Source organism: Odocoileus virginianus, chromosome 3, assembly GCF_023699985.2.
Source record: "Odocoileus virginianus isolate 20LAN1187 ecotype Illinois chromosome 3, Ovbor_1.2, whole genome shotgun sequence".
Taxonomy (NCBI): Eukaryota; Metazoa; Chordata; class Mammalia; order Artiodactyla; family Cervidae; genus Odocoileus; species Odocoileus virginianus.
In genome coordinates this window covers 18,638,853-18,654,114 of record NC_069676.1, presented here as the reverse complement: position 1 = coordinate 18,654,114, position 15,262 = coordinate 18,638,853, and the positions used below count along the sequence as shown (strand labels likewise).

General features: G+C 56.7%; 2 protein-coding genes across 3 annotated transcripts in view; both read right to left on the bottom strand.

Annotated features, from left to right (window-relative positions):
- Nucleotides 1-2,610, bottom strand: part of GNG7 (G protein subunit gamma 7) — a 137,196-nt gene extending 134,586 nt beyond the window's left edge. For both annotated transcript variants that reach the window (XM_020895395.2, XM_020895396.2), the window contains exon 1: nucleotides 2,503-2,610. The gene's annotated coding sequence lies outside the window, so the exon portion shown is untranslated. The remainder of the gene's footprint in view (nucleotides 1-2,502) is intronic.
- Nucleotides 2,611-4,848: 2,238 nt separating this feature from the next.
- DIRAS1 (DIRAS family GTPase 1) lies at nucleotides 4,849-10,710 on the bottom strand. Its single transcript, XM_020895281.2, has 2 exons — nucleotides 10,561-10,710; nucleotides 4,849-7,861 (listed from the first exon to the last, which is right to left on the bottom strand). The coding sequence occupies exon 2, from the start codon at nucleotides 7,789-7,791 to the stop codon at nucleotides 7,195-7,197; it is 597 nt and encodes a 198-aa protein (XP_020750940.1). The 5' UTR covers nucleotides 7,792-7,861; nucleotides 10,561-10,710; the 3' UTR covers nucleotides 4,849-7,194.
- Nucleotides 10,711-15,262: the final 4,552 nt, after the last annotated feature.

The window sequence follows — 15,262 nt, the reverse complement described above, 5'->3', positions numbered from 1 at the left end:
GGGGTTTCCACTAGGGGTGATTCTGCCCCCTAGGGACAGGGGGCAATATCTGGGGATATCTGTCATTGTCACACTGGTGGGGAGGTGCTCCTAGCATTGAGTGGATGGGGCCAAGGATGCTGCTCCTCACTCCACAGGGCCCAGGATGGCCCCCCACAAAGGATGACCTGACATTAAGACCATCAGTGCACTGTTTATGAGCACTGCCAAGTGGAAAGACCTTGGCCCATCACAGGAAGTCAACTTATAAATCTCGTATATTTATTTTTATTAGTTTATTTTTTGGCCACAGTGTGCAGCATGTGGGATCTTAATTCCTCAATCAGGAGTTGAACTCACGCCCCCTGCACTGGAAGGCAGAGTGGGAAGTCCCATGTAAAGCTCATGTATTTAAAGAGCATATAATTGTGGTCCAGTGGCCCCCTTCGGGGCACACATTCTAATGGTTCCTGTGGGGTACACTTCATCAGAATGACCCAAGAACCTTTCTCTTAAATAGATGTGCTTGTTCCTTGATAAAGCTTCAGAATCCAGGCAGATCCAGGTAGACTTGTCCTTTGTCATTGTTGTTTTCCCCTCATTTTTAATAATGTGAAGAAAAAAATTTTTTTGCAGATTCTTTTTTTAAAACTCCAGAAGGGATTCTTATGTGCACCCCAAGATTGAGGGACTGAAATCAAGCTCCAAGTGATTTCTTCTCTCTCCTCCCTGACAACCCAGTAATTCTACCCACCCACCTTCCTCCCCCCCAATAAACCTTAATTTAGAACATTATTATCAACATGCACGTATCCTTGCCATGTGCCAGGAGTGTGCGAGGTACACTCATCTCCTCGTTTCACCCTCGCAGCAATCCTGTGAGGTACCTGCTCCAGTTTTATTACTCCCATTTTACAGAGGAATAAACTAAACCCCCAGAGGTGACACAGCCAAGAAAGCAGTCAGAGGGGACAGGAGAAGGCAGGCCCACCTATCAGAGCCCACTCCACTCTCAACCTGTGCAAGACCATAGCCTGCAACTGAGCAAGTTTGAGAACTTGGCATTTGCCTCGCTGACATCCAGCAATGTGAAGGCTCTTTGCTGCTCATCACACCTGTCTTCTCCCACCCATATTCCAGCCCTGAGCAACCCCCGCTTCACAGGGAAAATCAAGTGCCACCCACTTCCCTCAATATCATTGTTCCCAAAACTTCTACTTTGATTCTTGACTCTGACTCCCCAAATTCCTGAAAAATTCAGCCACCAACACAAGCCTTTCCACTTCCCCTCTGTGCCCTGCACGCCAGAAACAAACCTCAAACAGTGTGTCCAGCATCCATTGTCTGCAGCTCAGTGAGTTACCAAGGGGTCTCTGCCTACACCAGATGATTAGTCAAAGTGCGGGGCGACTTCCTTCTACTATCCTCATTACTGACTTCAAACCTAGACCCCTCCATTTCCTCCTGAATAGTCAACCTCTTGCAAAACACCTGGCGGGGTCGGGGGTGGAGGGGTGGTCTCCCAGCCTCTAGCCCACCTCTCTCCACTCTCCTCTCTCTCTCATCCTTCATAGACACTCTGTTTCTCCCAACAGCCATCAGATGCCTTCTGAAAGAAGCCTGACCCTCCCCCCCACTTCTCTCAGTTCCCCCAAAGTCTGGTCTCTGACCCTGTGCCAGCTCACCCTGACCCCAAGTTCCTCCACCATCACCAACTCCATCGCAGTCCACTCCCCTGCTACCCTGGAGCCTCAGCTCTAGCCCAATCCCCAACTCCAATGACAGAGCCCCACCCAGCCCAGCTCAGATCCCCAGCCTCCTTTCAGTGGACCCCGACCTCCAACTCCAATCCAAATTCCCAGCCTCAGCCTCTTCTTCCTCAAGGGACTCCAACCCTCAACTCCATCAGCAGCCCCCTCCCCAGCTAACCTTCAACCCCCAGCTCCAGACCCCCAACTCTAACCCAACCCAGGGCCCAGCCCATCTTCAGGAACCCCGGCCCCCAACTCCAGCTCGGATTCCCAGACTCTCCTCACAGACCCCGACTTTCAACTACAGCCCGGATTCCTAGACCCTCCTCACAGACCCCGACTTTCAACTACAGCCCGGATTCCCAGACCCTCCCCACAGACCCTGACCCCCAACTCTAACCCGGATCCCCAATGCCTCCTCACAGACCCGGACCGCCAACTCCAGCCCGGGTCCCCGGTGTCTCCTCACAGACCCCGATCCCCAACTTCAGCCCATATCCCTGGTCCTTCCTCACAGACCCCGACCCCCAACTCCAGCCCGGATTCCCGGTGTCTCCCCACAGACCCCGACCCTCAGCTCCCGCCCAGAATCCTGGGCGCCTCCTCACAGACCCAGACCCCCAACTCCGTCCCGAGCCAAATCGGAGCCGTTCCAGGATTCCCCAACCCGCAGCCGCCCAGGCCTCCCCTCCGCCCCAGCCGCGCCCTGCCCCAGGGGCTTGAGGCGGGGGTGCCAGACCCAGGCCCGAATAGCGGCGGCAAGCGCCCTTACCTGCGCTAGGGCCACCGCGGCCGCCTCAGCCCCGCCGCACAGCCGAACCCACCACCGGCTGGCGAGCACTCGCTCCCCTCTGTGGAGGCAGGGCCAGCGGGCGGAAGGCGGGCACTGGAGGCTGACGCGGCCAATCGAGAGCCCGGGCAAAGAGAGCTAGGGCTGGGGGCGGGGCGCAGAGCAGGCAGCGGGGTAGGGTGCGCCTGGGAGAGAGGGCGGGGTGGGGGTACGGGCGGGGCCAGGAGGCGGAGCGCTGAGTGGCACCTCGGCTGGCCACCCGCAAGGGAAGAATGCGTGGGGGGGCGGGACTATGCTAATATGCAAATAGGTACGTTGTGGTGGACCGCTCCGCGAGGGTCGAGCTGAATTTCAGAGGTGACTTGGTGACTGACGTAAAGGAAGAGCGAGGCGATTTGCCAGTTCAAATCCCGGGTAAGATAGAGGGTTCAAATCCGTATCCTAGCTCACTTGGGGGTAATAACGTCCCCTCCCGATCTGTCGCTTGACCTCTGTACAATGATAATAACTGCTTCCTCTCCTTGAATGGTCTGCATAAGGCTAGGAGGAAAAATGATATTATCCCCGTTTTACAGAGATGGAAACTGAGTCTCAGAGAGGTCAAACTCAAGGTCATTCACCCAACCCTGTCCAGGGTTTCATAATATCCTGAGTCTTGATTGTAAAATGCAGATTTACATTTACTAGCCCTCACCCAGATGGAATGAACCAGAATCCTGAAGGCAACTGGACCCCCAGAGTGTGCATTGTTGACATGCTCCCCCGGTGATGTTGGGAAGCATTTGGTGTGTCTCTAAAAGTATACAGCAGTCATGGAGAGGAGAGTTTCTCATACAGGAGGATGAAGCCATTGTACTGTGGGACATCAGGAACTTTGTGCAACACTGTTACTCTCTGATCTGAACTGCTGGCCTACCAGCTGGGCCCCCCAGGGCTGCTGTTATCCCCGCAGGAATCTCCCTGCTCACACCCTGCAGTGCACAGACAGAACCAGAGATCTGGGGACTGCATCTTCCTCCCCAGCTCCGTCCCTCAGGAGGAATTACTGTCTGAACAAGGGTGGCAAACTGGGGGCCCCGAGGCAAGATGTGGCCCCCAAATCCTGTAAAAATTCTAAATTTGTTGCCAAAATTGAAAAACTAGGATGTTTCATGAAAAGAAATTCAGATTTCCAGGAGCTCTTGAAAAATTAGGTCTGGCAGTTCCTTCAGCTGTCAGGTAAAGGGACTGATTGCCAGTGGCCCCAAAGACAGATTCAGGCAGGACTGGGGCAAGGGAAGTGAGACACTTTTCTCAAATCCAGAACCTAAAGGGGTGTCCCCAAACATTCATCATCAAGATAAATACTATATAAATGTCTTTTTTTAAATTTTTGGCCACAGGGTGTGCAGCTTGTGGGATCTTAGTTCCCCTATCAGGGATCAAACCTGTGCCCCTTGCATTGGAAGCTCAGAGTCTTAACCACTGGACTGGCAGTGAATTCCCCATAAATGTCATATTTTAAAAATTAAAAATAGATGCAGAAATAATCCATGGTGAACAAAATAACTACAGTTTTAAAGAAAGACAAGATTTGATTCTGTGTTTGTGCACACCAGCTCCCTTGCTACCCTACCCCAGCCCTGTCAGATCCTACCTTTATTTCAAATAGTGATGTTTTGCTCATCATGGATTCCTTTGCATTAAGTGTTGCATTAAAATATATACCAAGATGACTTGAGTATTTTTTTTCCCTCACCCGTGGAGAGAGCTTCATTCTCCTCACCCTGGGGCACTGTGGGGACATCTTATTGCTTTTCCCTCTAGTCCCAGCCCCACTTGTCAATTGGCAAACTTGGGGACTTGCCTGGTAGTTCAGTGGCTAAGACTCTGAGCTGCCAGTGCCAGGGGCCTGGGTTTGAGCTAGACCCCACATGCCTCAACTAAAGATCCCGTGTGCTGCAACTAAGACCCAGTGTAATCAAATAAATAAAGTTTCAAAAAAATAAATTTGCAAATTCTGTCCTGAGCCATCTAGCAGATGGGAAAGCTGAGGCCCTGCAGGTTTTCCCCCCACATAATATGGGGATCATCATGCCTGCCAGAGCCCCTCCACTGACTGCAGTAAGTACTGGGTCCAGCAGGGCCTGTGAGATCTCTGGTGGGGACCACAGAGGAGAAGCACTGAAATGTCCCCACGGTGCCCCAGAGTCCTTGTTCACAGCAGTCCAAGCTCTTCCCACAGCCCCCTCCCTCAGCTCTGCCCCACACCTCCCCATCCTTCCGGTCCCTCATCCTTTCCAGGTGGCGAGCTGACTTCCTCACCCGCAAAGAAGGCACACTGGTGGGGAATGTGGAATCCACGATTTTATTGCAGGAAGACTATTTCTAGAGTGAATGCTACACAGACCCCCACAACGGGGGGCAGGGGGACACCCACATGCGAGGGGGCAAAGGGGCAGGGGCGGGGTCACAGCAAGCATGGCCTGGCACGGTCCCCAGAACCCCTCTGTCCCCCAGGGTCAGGGCAGGGCCTGGAGCAGGAGAGGCCTGGAGGCGGGCAGGGCCCCAGGGAGATTGTGCTATCAGGGTGTGTCCCTGAGAAAGGGCTGCAGACCCCCGCCCAGCCCTACTTTCTCTGGCACCTTCAAGTGGGAGGGGTCAACACCAGTTGCTGTGGGCCCTGGACCCACCACAGGCCAGGGGGGCTCAGCTATACCCAGATAGGATGTTACCTGTTCTTCCATGGGCCTGTCCACATGCCGGGCAGTGACACACATGTGCATATGCACACACACACACAGTGTACCCAGTAAATATTTGTGGAATGAACAGCCACACAGATGCAAGGGCAAAAAACACACTGCTACCAAGATGGACACAAACAGTCCTTCTCACCCACATACAGTCCACGTGGTCACATGACAACAGCTACAGGGCCTCTCTTTGACATGTGCGCATGCACACACACACACACACACACATACACAGCTTCTTCACACTTCATGACACCAGTGCTGCTAAATGGCTCCAGGGAGAGGCCCAGGAAGCAGGCAGCTGAAACCCTCCATCCCAAGACCACAGGCAACTGAATGATGCCACGAGCACATGAGCTGGGATGGGTCTATCCCTGATCATGCCTTCAGATGAGGCCACAAATGCATGCTGTTGAAAGTTGCTGAGTTTGTGGTCATGTGTTCCCTAGCAACACCTGATGGATACAGATGTTAGGCTGAGAGACACCTTACTACAGAGTGACACAGGTGTGGCATTCCTCAGTCAGGACAAAATGGTTTACCAATGCTTTCCGCTATTAATAAACCACATCACCCACACCCAAAAATGCAGCCACGTACAGCCACACTCTTGCAGGTGCCAAGGTCACCCATCACAAGTGTCCAGTCCTGTTGGTAACCACATGACCCACATCTCCATACACCCTACATTGTGGTCACACTGCATACTGTCACACACACAGGAGCCCCCCCCATACACACTTAGACATAAGCCATCCGCTCAGCATACTGAGGTGCCCAGTTTATCATCCCATGGGATCCCCCCACCCCACTCTAGGCCTACAGGTCACCTTCACACTGGCCGACACAGCCTCACCAGGTCCCATGAGTGTGGTGTCATCTAGACACTTACAAAAACATAATCTCAGGGTGGCAGGCACACCCTGACTCCGGGACACACGCCTTCCTGGGCAGCCCCCGTGGCCTAGCAGGTGGGAGGCAACAGGTTGGGCAGAGCTCTGTCTCCAGCCCCACGGACCCTGCTAGCGCTGAGTCCGGATGCCTGCCTCTGACAGGGTCCGGCTCCCCCTCCCCAACTCCCTGCCCAAGGCTCAGTGGTGACAAGCTGTGTCGCTCTCTGTCCATGGGCTGTGTCCAGGAAGGCCCTCCATATTCATCCCAGACAGTCTCCTGGAGTTGTGCTGTGGCCATTGGCCGGTTCTGGGCCTCCTCTGCCTGCACCCCAGGCCCAGGCCAGGTGTGGAGTGGGATTCCGGGCTGGTGGGGCACTGCTGAGGGCCCTGTTTGGTTATTGCCTGGCAGCCTGAGACCCAGCCCACAAAGCCCCCCACCAAGCTGTGGAGATGGGGGCAAGAGGAGTGGTCTGGGACCTGGGTTGGGGGGCCCAGGTCAGAGGTCATGAGGGATGGAAGGGGGAGGGGAGTGTATATTAAACACCAAATAGGAGAAAACAAAATCTGAGGTCCATGTGCATTTCAACTCCCTCCTCCCCAGCAAGGTCACAGTGATCTAATGGGGGGACCCAAGGGGAAGGGCAGAAGTGGCAGACATGGAGATAGGGAAAAAAACCGGCGTCCTCAGTCCAGATGGGGACAAACAGCTTCCCCCCCCCGCTGCCTGTTTTCCCACGTGCAGATCATGGGGGTCACTTCCAGCACTTGCCTTCTGGGGATACAGACAGGATGGTGGGTCAGGGCAAAGAAGGAGGGAACCGCAGAGTGATGCAACAGAGCTGGGTTGCCACAAGCCCAGATCTGCCACAGGTTCGGCAAGGCCTCAGTTTCCCCGCCGGAGATGGTGGATGAAGGGAAAGAAGTGGAAGAAATAGGAGGGAGGCCGGGAGAGGAGGAGAAAGGGAGGAGGAAGAGGGCACAGGACTTGGGGAGAGGCCCGTGCCCGGGACAAAGGGGTGCCAGCGGTGGTGGCGGGCTCTCTGGGCTCACATGAGGACGCATTTGCCCTTGATGCGGTCTGTCCTCTTCTGTTTGCTGGAGCGCTTGCCGTCGATGTTCAGGCTCATGTTCCGGCGCGTCTCCAGCGTGAGTAGCTCCTGGAAGAGCTCCTTGACGTTGTAGTTCATCTTGGCTGAAGTTTCCATGAAGGCGCACTTCCACTCCTGGGCCACAGCCTGGGCCTCGCGGGTGTCTACCTCCCGCTGGGTCTCGTCGCACTTGTTGCCCACCAGCATGACGGGGATGTCCTCCACGCTGCCCTTGATCTGCACGATGAGCTTGTAGATGGGGCCCAACTCCTCCAGCGACTGCTTGCTGGTGACCGAGAAGACCAAGATGAAGGCATGGCCCTTGGAGATGGACAGCCGCTGCATGGCCGGAAACTGGTGACTGCCTGTGGTGTCAGTGATCTGCAGCGTGCACACACTCTTGTCGCAGCTGATGACCTGCCGGTAGGTGTCCTCAATGGTGGGGATGTAGGTGTCCCGGAATGTGCCTTTGACGAAGCGCAGCACCAGCGAGCTCTTGCCCACGCCGCCCGCCCCGAACACCACCACTCGGTAGTCGTTGCTCTGTTCAGGCATCTTCCACGCGGGGGTGGGGGGCGGGGCCGGGAGAGCTCGCAGCTGTGGCTGCTAGAACCCCAGACCGACCCTGCACAGAGAGGAGTGTCAGATGCAAAAGGCCCACCCAGGTTGGGAGGGAGTGGGAAGGGTGGGCTTCTCGGAGGAGGCAGCATTTCTCCTGCCTCCCCATTGATCTGGTTGACTTTGCCATTCAGAGCCGCACCCTCTGACTGTCTGCTTTCCCTCAATGAAATCTGGGGCTTGAGCTTCTTTCAGGGTGTGGAAAGACCTGACTGGAAGGAGCGTGGAGATGCTGGCGTGGGGTGCACACCCATGGCTTCCTCCACCTGTGCGCTCCCCCAGCCCCCAGGAGGCACTGGCTTTTCCCTGGGTCTGTGACCGGGGCAAGCTGCTTTGCCACCCTGAGTCTGTTTTCTCCTTTGCAAAACAGGTGAAGCGGTGCCTGTCTCCAACCATCACAGGCTCTCTGCTCTCCCTCAAGCCCATGGGAGCTGCATGGTGGGGTATCTTTAAAATGCAGATGGCAGGGCCTCAGCCTTGGAAGCAGTGAATCCTCTGGTCCAGGGCCACAGTCCTGGGAACTTGCATTTTAAAGCTGCTCTCCTTCCCACATCCCCTAAGTGTGATCCTGGTGCGAGAGGTCCAAATATTTGCAAATCATAAAGCTGGTTTTCCAGGTTGTAGATGAGAAAACTAAACTTAGCTTAGAGAAAGCCCCACTTCCTAAACTCCAAACCCAGACTACAGTCTGGCCTGCCACTCAGGTCTGATGTGTCCGTAGGAACAGAACTCTCTGCGAGGGAGTCCTCTCATCCTCTGTCCCCTCCTCTGTGCTCAGAGAGGTCCAGTGACCTCGGGAGGTCACACAGCACAGCAATTCCTAAAATGATGATGGTGGGGGAAGAACTGTGGCCTGGGGGTGAGAAGGCAGGAATCCTGTCTCCAGCATCTGCATCCTTATCTATAGAAACAGCAGAGACCCCTTCCCTGCCTCCTCTCAGCCATCTCTGAGGGTCTGTCAGCATGGAGGGGTGTTTCTACAATGAGATAGAGAAGACATGGCAAGATTGCCCCCCCAGCCATGCTACTGACCTCAGGTATTGGAGGGGGGGCAGGTAGTATTCAAGACCCAGTGACATGGAGCTGGCAATGAAAACTCCAGTAAGTAAATTGACGTCCCCGAGCCTCAGTGTTCCCATCTGTGAAATGTGAGAAGTTGCAGCGCCCATTCCATGAAGGTGCTGGGACAAAGAGTGCCAGATGCTGGAGAAAGCCCTTGGCCGGGTGCCTGGCACACAAGAGCCCTCAGTAAAGATGGACAGACATGATTCTCCATCTCAAGGACCCAGGGTGTAAAGCACCTGGGTGGTGGCAGGTTGGGAAGGCACGTTCTCAGTGATCAAAAGTACCAGGTTTGTCAGAAAAAGACAGCAATGAAGCTAACAGCTGACATAGACCTCACAAATGACGTGCCAGGCAAACTTGTAGGAGCTTTAGCAGCTCTAACTTGTGGGGGACTGTTAGGCATCTTGGTGAAATGCATAGCATTGGGGGGCAGTGGCTGGTGGGGCTGGCAGCCTGCTCTGCAGTTACTGCCCTCTCCTGGGTGAGCACCCCAAGAAGTGGGCTCAGCACTTGGCAGCCAGGCACTGCCCAGACTGGCCGAGGGACCTGGGGTGGCTGGTAACCATTGGTTAGGCTGACCCGACCCAGCCCTTGCCTTGAGCTGAGTGCAGACCCCCCCAGCAGGCTTCCAGGCATGTCCACAGGGGTGTCCTCCAGGAGGGATCCATGGGGGCCTGGGATCTCTGACTGGGAACCCTGTTCCATAACCCCCAAACCCATGCCAGGAGCCTCCTTGGGTGCCATTTGAATCCCACCATCACCTCCCCTGGGCTGGGGTGGGGGGAGGAGGGGGCCGTGGGCACCGAGGCTCCAGAGGGGGTGGCACAGGCTCAAGGTCACAGCAGAGAAGTGGCGGAGCAGAGCAGGGTTCAAACTGGCCCTGGTTGGCTGCAAGGCCTAGGGTCCTTCCCCTGTACAAGGCAGCCCACCTTGAGACTCCCAGGCCAGACGAATCTGCCTAGTCCTGGGCCCTGGAGTCCAGCGAGGAAGGTTGGAGCGACCTTAGGTGCAAGAAAACAGGCCCAGCTCAGGGGAGGGCCTGGGGGCAGGGACTGGCTGCCCCAAGGGGGTCTGACTTAGGGACTACCTGACCAATGAGGGGTTTGATGACAGAGGGCCTGCTCTAGAGGGGCCTGTCGGGGGAGGTCAGCCCAGGGTCTCCCCTTGGCCCAAGGAGGATCTAAGTGGTGGGGGAGGGGGTTTCCACCGGAGGAGGGGCTCCTGGATGAGGGGCTTGGCTTGAAGAGGGAGCGGAAGGGCTGAATGGGTGTGTGGTCGGGAGAGACCAGCTCGGGGCCCACCTGACTCCTCCTGGAGAGGCCCTGACGGCGGGGCCGAGGAGGGGCTGCGGTGAGCTGAAGGGGCTGGCTTGGTCGAAGGGCTCCCGGTCAGTACCGTGGGGGAGGGGTGATGCCAAAAGGGAGCTGTCCAAGGTGGGCGCGCGGAAGGAGGCCCAGCCAGGGCCCGGCCGGACTGGGGAGGGGGTTCCGGTGGAGGGCTAGGCGGGGAGGAGGGCCCAGCCCCGCGGCCGCGGAGGGTGGGGCTCAGACAAAGGAGGGGCGCGCGGGGAGAGGACCTGCGGGCCTCGCGGGGTGATGCAGAGGGCCCCGGTGCCCCCCGCCCCCCGCCCTGGCCACCTACCTGGACGCTCGTCCCTGCAGCGCCGCCGCGGCTGCTGCTGACCGGCTCCGTGTCCGCTTGGGCGCCGCCGCCCCCCGCACGCCTGCCGCCGCCCGCCCGAGCTGCCTTCGCCGCCGCCGCGCCCGCGCCCGCGCCCGTCCCCGCCCGTCCCCGCCCGCCGCCGGGAGCCGCGCTCCGCCCCTCCCCCGGGACCCGCGCCCCGGGCCAAGGTCACCGCCGCCCCGCGCCCGGTCGCGCGCGCACAGTCCCTTCCGGGCCCCGCTCAGACCCCCGCCCCTACATCGCCGCCTGGCAAACACACAGTGCTGCCACGGACGCAATGGGGGTGGGGTCGGCTTCTCCGGGATGAAGCTGTAGAACCCCAGGGTCACCCTGCAGCCAGCGGCTGGGCAAAATGAGGGGCACCCAGGAGCAAAGAGAAGGGGCCCGCTGGCAGAACTGTAGATAAGGGTACTGAGGGACAGAATGGCAACCCCTTGGGCTGGTCCAGGAGGTGGGAGGTGTCCAGCTCAGGGGCAAGGGAAGGAATGTGCATTGATGGAATGAATAAATAATCAATCAATAAACAGATGTGTGAGAAGGCAGAGGTGGCCTAAGAAGGCTCGGGACAATGCGGGTGTTCAGGAGACTAGTCCTCATAGGAGGCTTTTTCCTGGCAGGCGTGGGACTTGGTCTGGGTTGATGGCCGTAAGGGCAGGTCACTGACGCAGAGATGGCAATTGGGCCTTTGAGGTGGGAGGATGCTTCTAAAGGTAGAGGGGTAAACAAAGAGAGCCAAGGAGGATGGATTTGCAGTTTTCTGGTAGGAAAATGTTCTCTGTCTCAAAGCAGAGCTGTCTCTGAGAGTAGATGTTTGCCTTTGGGAAGCGTCTGTGTGTCTGACGTCCATGCGTCCACGTTTAAGCTAGCAGGATGCCATCACCCCTTCCTCCTGTGGACTCTGGGGGTGGACTTTCAGAGCAGGCCAGGCTTTAGGGCACAGGCAGGGGTGTCTTTGAGCTCACCCCAGGGTCCACGCCTCTTAGAGGCAGGTACCCTCAGATTGAATGAGGAGGCTGACATTAGGGTCCCACAAGGAGGTGCCTTCTGGGGTCAGAGTGGTCACAGGGTGAAAGAGGCTCTTCATAAGGTGGTGAGCGCCCCATCATGAGATGTGTGAGCAGATGGTCAGCTGGAACCCAAGGGCCCCTCTGGCTCCAGATTCTTTCTGACCCATCATATCTGTGGCTCCAGCTGAGCCAGACCCTTCCTGCTCCCTTGGAGATGTGGGCACGATCCCCAAGACCACCCAGAGTCTTGACCCCTGAGGTCTGCCCTGCTTTGGGGTGTGAACGGCCCCACTCCTCCCTGATCCTACCCCTCCACTGCATTTCCCGACCTCTCACGCCTGGACCATCCACCTCCCTCCTGGCCTCCCTGGACCGCCCCCCTCAGCCCTCCTCAAGCTGCCCTCCGGTTCCCCTTCCAACCCTGGCTGCCTGGAGCTGTTCCCTGGGCACACCTCCCTCCTGTCCTAGGCCCCGTGGGGTACCACAGAGGGTGGCCTGGTCCCAGGCTGGCATCTCCAAGTGCTCTCAGCCAGCGATGGAGACAGCCCCGTGTGCAGACAGATCCTATGCTCTGGTCTGGATCTCTGTGTCCTAGCCCAGCATGCCTCTGAGCCTCAGTCTCCCCGTCTGTGAATGAACGTCACCATTGTGTTCCTTGTCAGGGTTGCTGGGAGCGATTGGGCCTGATGTCCACCTCGGTGGGGCTGCTAGACATCTGCGCGCTCAGAGATGACAGCCCCAGCTCTCTCCCCTTCTGACTGCCTGCCTGCCTCTGTCTCCTGAGTGACCAACGGTGCTGGTCCAGGCTACGGGCCTTGGGCCAGCCCTCTGGCTGCTCAGGGTGCCAGCCCAGGCAGGGGCAGGCTGACTCATGCGGAGCAGCGTGGGCACCGAGAGCAGTTCCACTCTGTGGCTGCTATTTATAGCTCCCAGGCCAGCCTCTCGGCCTCGTGAGCCAGGGCAGGACTGGCCCAGAGTCTCTGCTTGGCTCTCCCTGGGCATGGGGCCCAACCCCCACCTGAGCACCCCAAACCAAGGCAGCAGTCCCCCTGCACAGCCAGTCGGGAGAGCCCTGGCCTTCGTGAGCCAGCACAGGAGTGTGCTGCGTTTCTTCAGGTCAGCAAAGGGAATCAGCTCTCCCAAGGCAGCCCAGCTGGGAAGAGGCGAGGTGGGGGCTAGAGCTGAGGCCCATTGGGTTCTGAGCCAGCCTCCCTCTGTCCCTGGCTGTCTGGGGGCCTGGGCCAGGGACCCCCACCTGGCCTTTGCTGTCCTTGATCTGCACAAGTCCTCCTATATGCAACAGGACATCTCCTCACCTAGGAGGAGGTCCCAGCTCCTTGCCTAGCCTCACAGCCTAGGGACCTCCTGCTAGCTGCTCCGGGTGAGGGACACCCTCCAGGCCCACTGTGCAGGGAGCAAAGCAGCTGGGTCTCACGCCCTGCTCTCTCTGTGCTCCTGGGATTAATGCAATTATGTGGGTGAAGCTGAGGTTGGGCGCCGCAGCCTCTCACCGATGCTGTTTGGTCCACAGAGGTTTTCTTAAGTTTGGTGTTAACATTTAAAAATAAGAATATCGTTTGTCAAAACACATGTTGCCTTGATGAATGAACAGGCTGGTGTCTCAATTCTGTCAGCTGGCACCTGTGGAAGCTGGACCCCAGGCCCCAGTGGAAGAGGCTGGTCCCTGGCTGAGGTCACCTGCCTGGCCCCTGGAGTTGGCCAGAGGGGCTCCTCCAGATCCTGGGCTGTATGGTTATCACCGCCTCCATCACCGTAGACTTTGCCACTGGCAGGATGAACCCCTTTAACCGAAAGATAAGACAGGGAAGCTTTGATCAGTCAGAGGAAAGGACCATGGTGTGCAGGAGACCTCAGGGCCTTTGCAGGCCACTCCCTCCACCAGAAATGCTCCCCCCTCCATCTTCTGACTCAAGTGAGACCTTCAAAGATTACCCCCAACCACGATGTTAAAATAGTCTCTGAACCATCACAATATTAAAATTATCATCCAATTAAAATCAATAAATAAATTTTTAAAATAAATAAAATAGCCTCTGCCTCCCTTCCTGGCTCTCCATCTTTTTTTTTTTTTTTAATATTTATTTATTTATTTAGGCTGTGCCAGGTCATAGTTATGGCACACAGGATCTTTAATTGCAGCCTGTGGGATCTGGTTCCCTGACGTGTCCCCTTGCATTGGGAGCACAGTCTTAACTACTGGGCCACCAGGGAAGCCCTGCTTTTTTTTTTTTTTTTTTTTATCTTCAAGGCACTTAATGCATTTCGTGTCCATATATCATGAGTCTCACTTGCTGGAAAGTGAGCTGCTTAGGCTCTATGAATGTGGGTCTCACCTGTGGATGATCCAGCCCCCAGGGGACACTGAGAGATATCTTGGGACATTTGTGGTTGTCTTGACCAGGGGGAGCTCCTGGTGTCAAGTGGATGGGGGCAGGGAGTCTGCTCCATACCTCACAGCACCCACAATGACCTCCCCGGGGGATGAACTGGCCCCAGGTCAGAAGTTCTGAGGGAATCCTGGGGTAGGTCAAAATGGATCTCAAACATGTCCCCCAACCAGCATCACCTGGGAGCTTGGAGGAAATGCAAAATCTCCAACCCCACCCCCAGCCAGGACTGCTGCTCACATCCTATAAGGCTCAGGACGGGTGAATGTCCCCAGTGCCGAGCAGGAGGTTGGCAGGAGTCGGGGGTTGGAACTGTGTGTGTGTGTGTGTGTGTGTGTGTGTGTGTGTGTGTGTGTGTGTGTGTGTGTGTGTGTGTGTGTGTGTGTGTGTGTGTGTGTGTGTGTGTGTGTAGGGATCATTTTCTAGGGGCAGTTTGTCCACCCGAGTGGCAGGACCAGAACTAGCTCAGAGGGAGGCCCAGCTGGTCCCTTGAGGGAGAGAGTGTCTGAATCATCATGGCCATTTCCTTTGCATTAAACACAGCACTTCAGCTGTGCCTGTAGGCACTGGGTCGGGGGCTCTGAAAGGCCCAACTGCCCACCCTGTTCTCTCCAGCCAGGCAGGGCACACAGCAAGCACTTGGGTCTTTGGCCAGAACACTGCTGTCTGGCCAGTCAGCTGTTTCTGCCCTGGGAGCTGTAGAGGTCTCGGGGGTGACAGGAGCGGCTGGGGGGAGGGTCTGCAGAAGTAGCCCAATCTGGCCTCAGCAATGTGACAGAGTTCTAGGGCCTTCTCAGAACCACCCCCACGCCCTGCAGCAGTCCTCCTTAGCCTCTTCCTGGCCTGCAGGAGGCTCTTGGAAGGTCAGGTGGGTAGGTCACTGACTCTGTCACAAAGCTGACGGACAGCTGCTCATAGTGAACAGGGGCAAGGACAGGAGGGCTACAACAGTCCTCTCCTCCCAGCAGGGCTGAGGGTCCAGGGCTGGTGGTCGGGGCAGGCCTGGAGACACAGCGTGCAGGGACATACCAACCATCTGATGCCTGCTTTTCAGGCCCAAAAGACACAGAAGGGCTGGGAACCAGGCTCCTTCTCCCAGCCCCATGCTAATGAATTCCCCACCAGAAATGTAAACAGCAGACAACAGAGGCTGAGACACGCTGTTATTATGGTTGATTCAATCTGCAAAGCCTGGGTGCCGCCTCCTAATTTTCTCCTCTTTTGTCTCAGGATCAGGAAGGGGAA

Coding starts and splice junctions, on each gene's coding strand:
- DIRAS1 (XM_020895281.2), bottom strand. CDS start 7,791: ATGCCTGAACAGAGCAACGACTACCGAGTGGTGGTGTTCGGGGCGGGC.